The 10,390-nt window shown below is 44.9% G+C and overlaps 1 protein-coding gene across 1 annotated transcript; it reads left to right on the plus strand.

Annotated features, from left to right (window-relative positions):
• The first annotated feature begins 547 nt into the window (after positions 1–547).
• On the plus strand, positions 548–4,895 carry LOC136546801 (uncharacterized). Its single transcript, XM_066538772.1, has 8 exons — positions 548–1,109; positions 1,685–1,824; positions 2,022–2,121; positions 2,230–2,328; positions 2,431–2,778; positions 3,137–3,229; positions 3,307–3,513; positions 4,442–4,895. The coding sequence occupies exons 1-8, from the start codon at positions 708–710 to the stop codon at positions 4,706–4,708; spliced, it is 1,656 nt and encodes a 551-aa protein (XP_066394869.1). The 5' UTR covers positions 548–707; the 3' UTR covers positions 4,709–4,895.
• Positions 4,896–10,390: the final 5,495 nt, after the last annotated feature.

Here is a 10,390-nt window from a genome sequence, read left to right on the forward strand (position 1 = left end):
ACATGTGGTATCACAATTTTTTTAGTAGATAACACAACCATATGGTGGTATGTCACGTGTGAATGGAAATGCACAAAGGTAAATGGAACAATGAGCTCGTACTTTTAGAGAGACTAATCAAAGTTTATCCTACGTTAGACAACTCCCTTTTATTTTATAATAACTATTCTCAAAAAGAAAATCTACAGCGGCATTCTGTACACATGTTTTTCTTTTGGTAGGATATATATATATACACCCTTTTTGTCGTGCTTCGTATGACTGCCCACGTATTTTGACCATATATAATAGACTTTTGGTCTAACATGAACTAAGCAACTTTCTTTAATGGAACCTAGAGTACTCTGGTCCTGATGTGCTAGTTAACTGATGAAATGGTAGGACATCAAACATCATCTTGTCCATCTTTCACAATGGCTTTGCTCCGGTATGTCCACAGGACGACAGCGTAAGCGTAACCTACAATTCCGTTCCCGTCCCGTGCCGTGCGATGCCATGCCGGAGTACAGTCCGTATCCGTAACGACCCCGCCACTCTTTTATTAGCATCATCAAAGATATCATCCGTGGTCCGCCCAATCTCGGAGCGCGACGACCGGCGACGAAAGCGAGCGGCCTCAGAACAGAGAAGCGAAGGGACCCGCCAGAGTCCCCTGAGTCCAAGCCCGGTCCGGCCCAGGCCCAGGCCCGAGCGGCAGGTCGCCGGCGATGCCGTTCCTCTCGACGCCGTCGTTCGACCTCTCCGCCGGCGCGGAGCCAACCCTGGGCCCGCGCCCAGCGGCCCCGCCGCCTCCACCCACCGCGGCCGCGCATCAGCCGCCGGTGTCCGAGGCGGCGGCCCGGCGGCTGCGGGAGGCGGAGGAGCGGCTGCGGGAAGCCATCGAGGAGCTCCACCGGCACCAGGGCGGCGGCGGTAAGGGAGAGGGGGACGAGCAGCGGGAGGGAGAGCGGGGGTGCGGCCACGACGGGGAGTCGTGCGCGGCGCACGCCGCGGGGAACCTGTGCCAGAGCTTCCTGCTCTCGTACGGCGTCCGCGTCGGCATCGGCATCCTCCTCCGCGCCTTCAAGCTCGTGCGCCGCAGGTCCTATGGCTCGCTCCTCGACCTTAAGGTACCCCTCCTGTAACTTCGCATCGTGGCGTAATTAGATCGGATGCTGCGGGATTCAGTTGAGAGCTTGGGATTGGATTATGCAAATGTACTTCCCTTGGTTTGATTGGTTGATTGGAGTAGAATTGACGATTTCGCATCCTGATGAAAATGTCATGAGAAGGAATTGACGATTCATGTTTACATGCTGCTACTGCTGATGTTACAGCTTTCGCTTTCTCAACTCAATGCTTATTAGATTGGACTATCGGTGACAATGAACTGCTAAAATTTAAAATATTTGAGCCAGCTGTTGCAGCATTTGTAGTGCATATTCTAGTAGCCAGTACATGCCAGAGCTGAATTGGTTGCTTTGACTGATATATGTCTACAGAATGTCTCATGGTATGCGTTGGTTTGGTCTATTTCGTGCCTTGAGACTGTCCACGCTTCATTCCAAACAAATACTGCTCAGCCACTACTGTCTGACCTACTGGTTCATTATTTACAAATACTTTCCCACAACTAATGTCTCCCTATCTCCATGTTTCATTATTTCAATTAAGTATACTCATTTGAATACATTTTGATTTACAGCAACTGGTTTCAGAGAAAGATCTTATAGTAAGAGAGGAAGCTTGCCGGGTAGGGTTGCTTTTTGGCGGATTCACTGGATCATATCATGCACTTCGATGTTTCCTTAGGAGATTTAGGAAAAAGGAGACACCGTACAATGCGTAAGTGGCTATATGCTATGACTCCTTGCCTATATTTCAACACAGAGCTCTGGTTTTGGTTTGTTAGAAGCATTTCTTTGTGCATCTAACCAGGGCTTAACCTTTGGTAGTCACTAATAGGTCCATACTAGGCTATTTTCTATATTTTTTCCCCTCAAATCATATCCATGACTCAACTGAAGGGCGTGATGGAGCAGAATATTAGCAGGTTCGGTGGCAGGATTGGCCATACTAGCACTGGATGATTCAAGTAGGAGGCGTACTCTATCTCTATATCTTCTGGCAAGGCTCGCTCAGGTCATTAACAGTTAAACAGTTTGTTCATGTGGAGAAAATGGATAGAACTATAGAAGGCCAATTATACAGGCAGTACTGATTTATTACTGCTTAATATAATAATTGCAGTGTGCATATAATTCTGCAAAATCTAAGAACAAATTTCATTTTTGGGGAAGCCATTGGAGACATGGAGATGCATTGCTTTTTTCATTGGCATGTGCCCAGGTAACAAAATGAAGCTACCTAACACTATAGTTTGCTTTTTATGTGAATATGATTCTGTTATGGTGGGAAAGGCTTGTGTAATCACCAGGATTATGTTTCCAGGTTATGTATGCTTTTGTTATGAGGCCTGAAAGCTTACCTAAGTCGTACCAAGAATTTATCCTCAAGACAGGACCAGTAGCAGAACCTGTCTACAGGATTGTCAGAGAATGCTGCAGAGGTGGTCCTGTGGATCTAACTGCCCTCTCAGCCTATTTATCAAACAAGCGGAATCTGGATTTGATAAATTTAACAACAAATCCATCCATTATCCCCTGTTCTGTGATCCATCCTGACAGAGCATCATGCATGGCTCAAAATATTAATGTTGTTTCATCAACATTCAAGAAAACATTCCCTCTATATTTCTCATTGACATTTGTGCCCTTTGTTGTCCTACGTCTTCAAAAGGTAATTCACTAGCCACTTTATTTCTTTATTCTGTTTAAGATTCAGCTACTGATATGTCCTTGCTATTATTTGTGTGCAACTTATTTCTCTCCAACATAACTATGCCTCAAGCAGAAACCTACCTCGACATGATTACAGTTATATAGTGCCATTATCTTTTTACTGTGTTTGCATAACATGCTTGAATTTTGCTACACTCAATATGCTTGCACCATTTTTTTCTGTCAATGGAAATATTTTCCCAAGCGCTAACAACTAAACGAAACTAGTATAGTATAGCTGTTTGCCATATGTAGTCTTGCTTACTGCTGATGTATACATCACTGACTCATGCAATCCTTTTAATAAAAAACATTAGTTCTTGGAATCACCGACGGCAACTTGTTGGCGTGCTCTTGTGGGTGCAGTTCGCTCCACCACCTTTTTGTCTGCCTTTGTCACTATATTCCAGGTAATCATACATAGCAGCATACGTTACTTCACACTTAATTATTTCATGATTCTGATAGCGTTCTTGCATGGTGGTAGGCTGCTATATGTTTGCACCGAAAAGTTGCGAACAAAGACCACAAACTTGTGTATTGGTTTGCTGGTTTGATGTCGGGTCTTTCAATTCTTTTGGAAAAGAAAGCTAGAAGGGCTGAGCTAGCCCTCTATGTGCTTCCCCGTGCTGGAGATTCTCTATGGTATATATTGATCAACCGCCACCTGCTCCCAAATATTAAAAATGCTGAGGTAATTTTGCCCATTTCCCCCCTCACTTCTTTGCAATCTGTTTTCTAGTTATTTAGTTTTATTCAGTGTAATCCAAGAGGTAAAGTGAACAACATTTCTCTTCTCAAAAGGATTTGATTTTTTTGTGATAGAGCACATTATGTTGCTAGCCATTATGACGCAAAGGATCTTGTAAGACAGAATCTTGTTTGAAGCAGTTATTGGTTTGCTACAGAGGGTGAATAACGCTTAAAGCACCCCAAGGCACAATTAGTTGTAACTTGTAGTCTTCCCTTGGTTTATGCTAATCTGTGCAATTCACAAATGGTGGACCGTGCACTTTTATAGGCTAGTAGCTTTAGATAGTGATTTATTGTCCAGTGATAGTTCCTCAGTGGTGTTCGTATGGCAAGATCCAATTGAATGTTAGTTGGATGTAGTGCACAATGGCATGGTTATTGTTTCATGGTCACTTGTTGACCACCTTGTTGAGTTTTTTTTTTTTTTTAATTTGGTGTGAGTGCAAGGAAGCGAAACATTCAAATGTGACAAAATCTTATACAATGATGCAAAATTGTGCATCAAGTAGGGTCCAAATTCTGCAGTTACTGGTGGTTTGTTTTTTAGAAACCAGATGGATCTTTCATGTTTGAATTATTTTAGCATGATCTAGACTGTGACGAGTATGAATAAAAACTCTGAGCTGACTGTTTTTTTCCAAAATGACAGCAGACCATGCTAATTATTTCTGGCCTTGCTGTTGACAATACAAAGTTAGGGGTCTGAACTTTTGATGTTTGTGCTTTTAAGTATATCTTGTACTATATGCTAGATTTCTTTTCTTTGTAAACCTTTCATTTTCAGTATAAAGTCTATCTTAGCATCCTGGATCCACCAACATAGCATGCGCCAACATTTTTCAAAAACAGTAACTTGGCAACGTTTGCAGGTGGCTCTCTTCTGCATGTGCATGGGAGGAATCATGTATTTTCTGGAGTACGAGCCAGACACAATGGCTCCATTCCTCAGAGGGCTCGTCAGGCGCTTCCTGGCAAGCAAGATCAGCAATCCAAGCCCCCCGCCTCCCAATCGGAATGCCTCCTACTCGTACCTTCAGACGCTGAATGTTCTGGAGCAATCAAGAACCCAGCCAGGGGTGGATAACGGACTGACGACATCGGAGAAATATAACCTTGAATCAATTCCTGGACTTTAGAGAGCTCATCTGCGGTGGTAGTAAATTGGGTCTTGTAGCTTGGGAAAATCACTAAAACTCAACACCCATTACATGTGCCATCATGTGTTAAGTGTTATTGTGGTACGAATGAGTTTGTACTCTACGATACGTGTGTTTTGAGATCAGCTGCAAAATAAATGAATAAGCAGAGGTGGTTTGTGCGGGAGTGTGGAGTGATACGAAGCAATCGCAGCCTGTTCGGTTGGCTGGTTCGTATCGTTGCTGGTTCGTGAAGAAGTACTGTTGGCTGATTTGTGTGAAAAAAATATTGTTCCGGCTGGAAATTTACGATCGTTTACGACAAGCCACAGCCAAACGAACAGGCTGGTCTTCAACATGCCCGAGTCCGACAAAGGTCTTGCAGGAAGAAAAGCTTTGTGGCGAAACTCAGCCCCGCGTCTAACAACTGGGTCCCATCCTAAATTAGGGCAACGGTGGACGGGGGGAGAAATAACAATAGTATCTATGGATGGAATAGGAGTGTGTGTTTGGTTCTGGGACTATCCTAGTATTTTTTTAATGGAATTTTGTGTGTTTGATTGCTGGGAAGGGGTCGTGGAATGGAATTTTGTGTGTTTGGTTGCTGGGACGGGGTCGTGGGATGTCTCTGGAGATGAAGATGGTACCTACGTTAGGTAGGACCCACACGTTGCTAGGACGGGGTCGGCTGCAAGCAGGGATCACAACAATTTGTGGTGTTCGCTGGTCTGGACTCGTTCAGCCAGCCCGTTGATCCCACTCATAAGTTATTGTTCATCAAACTAGTTAAACAATATTTTTCTCTCACAACAAACTAGTCGAACACAATGTTTTTTAGCTAAGTTTCAGGTCAACGAACGGGGCCCATGTGTCTATAAATGGAGTTATCTCGAGGATGAACTCTACTTTGTGGGGTGCATTGTGATGATCTTCGGATGTCTATCTTGCTGCGTCTTGTCCACCAACTAGATACCCTGTCAGTGTAGCTTGCTTGATACAATACAACCTGACCTATTTTAATGTTTTTCATTAAGACGAGTGTGCGAGGGTACCAATAACCGGCAATAACTAAATGTGTAAAAATAAAAATCTATTTTTTTGGATTTGTTATGAATCAAAACACACACAAAAATTGTTTGCTTGAATAATATAAAAAACGATTCCTTTTGTTTTATATATCCGTATAAGAGGCATAACTGTCCAGAACTCACGAAACTTGCACAATAGTTTTTTCTTGAAAATAATTTGCTGCGGTAAAATTTTTATATTAAAAAAATATAGCGTTAACTAATAATAATTTTCTCTAAAATTTAGGTCATGTTCGCTTAGAGGAATTCGGGAGAAATCTAGAAGAATCTGGATGAATTTGAAGGAATTTGTGAGAGAAAAATACTATTCTAGATGAAAAAAGAAGCGAATCAAACCGGGCTTAAGGGCATACCAAATGTTAAAAAATAGCATTTTACTACAAATATCCATTTTCCTAAAAAGCTTATTTCACATACTTTATAGGAGAAATATATCTCCTGACTGACTAATGTCGTGTTAACTGGTTTCTTATATTTCTCATCATGTACCTAGCATATGCATTGCCATATTTTATGCATTTCTCTCATGTATACTTATCATTTTTCATGTAAACATAGATACGAGCATTATTATTGAGCGCGATCCTGAGGAAGATCAATAGTACAAGGAGGTGATCGATGAATACAAAGAGAAGATCCCAAGTGACGCAGCATCCAAAGGACTGTTCATATGGGGTGGGGGGTATGGTCCTCGATATCCTTAAGACAAGACACGAGCCGCACTCTCAGAGGTGGCCTAGCCCGCAAGATCAAGGCGTGCACGGCACTAGTCGACGTGCACCGTAAGATATTATATAGTACCAAATATGATACTTTTTTTTGTAACCATACCCCTCCAGAGTATATAAGAAGAGGCAGGGGTCCCCTAGTTGAAGGGTCGAGATGGCGACTAGAGGGGGGTGAATAGTCCTTTTTGAAACTTAATCACGTTGGCTAGCCGAAACAAGTGCGGAATTAAAACTATCGATCTAGCCAAGACACCCCTCTATATATGTTCACTAGCACCTTGCAAAGATACTAATTATGCAACTAAGGTGCCGGGCTAGCTAGAGCTCTTCTAAACAATTCTAGGAGCGAGGTTACACAAATCTATGCCACTGGTACTTTAAGCAACAAGGGAGCTCCTACACATGCTAGTAAGCAAAAGCACAAAGCTAACTAAGCTCACTAGCAATGCTCAATAACAAGGCAACCAATGCCTAATTAGAGAGCGCAAATACTTAGCTACACAAACTAAGCAATATGACTAACAAGGTTACTAAAACCAAATTAGCCACGCAAGGGAGCTACTTCTATGCTACATAAGCAAGAAAGTAATTAGCAAACTACACAAGCTATCTAATTACAAGAGCAACTACACAAGCTTAATATGTATAAAAGTAATTGCAAGCTTGTGTAATGGGGACGCAAACCAACGGGAAGAACAAGGTTGACACGATGATTTTTCTCCCGAGGTTCACGTGTTTGCCAACACGCTAGTCCCCGTTGTGTCGATCGCTCACTTAGTGGTTCGGCGGCTAATTAGCATTACCCGCTAAGCCCGCACGTCGGGCGCCGCAAGAACCTACCCCTTGAGTGAGGGTAGCTCAATGACACGCTTTACTAGAGTTGCTCTTCGCGGCTCCCGCGGGGCGAGCACAATGCCCCTCACAAGCACTTCTCCAGAGCGCCGCACAAGCTTCTTGCGCGCTTCGACGGAGACCACCACCAAGCCGTCTAGGAGGTGGCAACCTCCAAGAGTAACAAGCACCACTGGTTTGCAACTCGATCACCTAGTGCCACTCGATGCAACCTCACAATGCAATCACACTAGAATCGCTCACTCACACAATCGGATGATCGCTATCAAGTATGTGTGAGATGGAGAGCTCCTAAGTACTCTCAAGCATAGACATAAAGTCCCCCAAGGTGCTCCTCACTGGCCATGGCCGAAGGCCACTTCTATTTATAGCCCCAAGGGCTAAACTAGCCGTTACTCCTTCACTGGGCAAAAATCGGGCCGACCGGACGCTCCGGTCGTGTTGACCGGACGCTGGACCTCAGCGTCCGGTCGCCCACAGACGACCATGTGTCCCAATTTCAATGATCACTTGACCTGACTGGACGCAGCAGCTTCAACTGACCGGACGCTGGACATCAGCGTCCGGTCGTTTCCAGTAAGCTCCCCGAGGCGTATTTCTTCGACCGGACGCGTCCGATCGCACGTGATCAGACGTAGCCCAACGTCCGGTCACACTCCAGCTTCTGCGTCACCGTACGTTAGCCTGACCGAATGCACCCTGCCAGCGTCGATGCTTTCAGACCCAGCGTCCGGTCAGTTGACCGACGCCAGCGTCTTCGCGACCAACTCGTTTTCTCTTCTAACTTCTTCACCCTTGCTCCAAAGAGCCAACCACAAGAATTTGCATCTGGCACAATAGAAAATAGGCATTCTATTTTCCCGAAAGCGCCGAATCCCGCGAAGAGAGGGACTCAAACCCATCTCAACCCTGCAAACACCTCCTCCTTTGTAAATGTGCTAACACCACAAAGTGTACACCACCATGTGTATGTGTGTTAGCATTTTCATAAACATTTTCCAAAGGATGTTAGCCACTCAACTTGCCACGCCACTCGATCCTAGCGACAATGCAAAGTTAGATCACTCGAGTGGCACTAGATGACCGATATGCAAACAAGTTTGCCCCTCTTAATAGTACGGCCATCTATCCTAAACCCGGTCATAAACTTCTCTACACACCTATGACCGATGAAATGAAATGCCCTAGGTTATACATTTGCCTTGCGCATTCCATTCCATCTCCTCCAATGTCGATGCAACACATGCACCAACACGATCAACAATGATATGATCCACTTTATATCATTACGTGATCATATTGGTTCATCGATCTTGACTTTACTTGCTCTTCACCGTTGCCATCGTCCATTGGCGCCAAGTCTTGCTTAAGCTTCACCGCCACGCGGTCCATCACTCCAAAGCCTTTGACTTGCCCTTTACGCTTGCAACCGGTCCATCAAGCCAAGTCTTATCTTGATCTTCTCCACCTTGATCACATGACTCAATGTCATGTCTCATGTGCATTTAAGCTCCTTCATCGTCACATGTGTGAGCTTTGCAACATTTCCAATTCATTTTCACCTTTATGGCATATGTTGCTCACACACATATACCTATGGACTAATCACCTGTGTATCTCACATAAACACAATTAGTCCACCTAGGTTGTCACTCAATTACCAAAACCAAATAAGGACCTTTCACTAGTCGACATCTTCATACATCTCATATTCAATATAATACACCAAAGACACAGGACGTAGGGTATTACATCGATCAAACAACCCGCACCTGTCTAAATCGCTGTCTCTGCGCCTTGTGTCACCATCCGGTTTCTGATTACGCCCACCCCCACCGATCAATCTATCTTCGTGGGATACCCCTTGAAGGACTGCTGAGCATCTTTTGTCAATAGTTGGCACGCCAGATAGGGGCTCGTGCGCGCAGATCCCTGGCGATCCAGATGGCGTAACTCAAGATCAACATCCTTCGCGGCAACTCAGTGGATCGCATCGACATCCTTCGACAACAACGGCGCACGTCTTCGTACGTGGATTAACACCGCCAAGCTCCGATTACGTCCGTCCTACTCCAACACGAGATCAACTTCGTTCTAGCCATCAAGCGAGCCGCTAAGCGTGCTGCCCGCGTCGTCGACCAGATAATGTCATATGCCGTCGACCAGACATTCTGTCTAAAGCTAAGTCACGCTTTAATATTTTTCTAAATATTCTCCAATCTTCGTATATCACCATAATATTTCTCCGAGCTATTTTCTCTATGTTTGCTCTCCAAACAATTTTACGAACCCCCGAACTGTCGTGTTGACGCTCGGATGTCCCCAGAGACGGCCCTGTCTTTGGCTCGTCCCTACATGTGCACGAGCGTCTGCCCTCTGCGTTATGGATGGTCGGTAGCGGCTCTTTAGCGACGCTTTGTTCTTCCTACACGCACATGGGCTCCGCGCTCCGCGTTATGGTTAACGGGCTAGCTAGGGTTGGAGACTCAGCTGCACACTAACTAGTCAGGCGGTTTATATTAAATATAAATACATCTTCATACCAACTGATCGCCGAGCTGCATACGCTATTTCATCGCCATTGCTGATTTTCTCCGAAGTTCATATATTTTTACATCACATACTACCCGTTCTACATATTTGTATTGCAGGATCATCGTCCACGTGATCGGACCACCTGGTACTCGGATTTTTCCACCGATCAACTGGTCGGACCGCTAGGTTCATGGACTTCATCGCCGACCAGTTGATCGGACTATTCGCCGGTCACTTTTACTCAATGCTCACTTCATCGCCGACCAGTTGACCAGATTGTTTGTCGCTCGTGCTTTATCGCTAGATACGCTGGGGACTCCTCGGTGCTCGGACATCGCCAGCTACGTCGGTTACTCCTCGGCGCTCGAATTCTTCGTGCTCGGAGACTAAGTGGGCACATTTCACCTTGTGGACATCGCTAGCTACGCCAGGGGCTCCTCGATGCTCGGACATCGCTAGCTATGCCGGAGACTCCTTTG

The sequence above is a fragment of the Miscanthus floridulus genome, chromosome 3 (genome assembly GCF_019320115.1).
Source record: "Miscanthus floridulus cultivar M001 chromosome 3, ASM1932011v1, whole genome shotgun sequence".
Lineage (NCBI taxonomy): Eukaryota > Viridiplantae > Streptophyta > Magnoliopsida > Poales > Poaceae > Miscanthus > Miscanthus floridulus.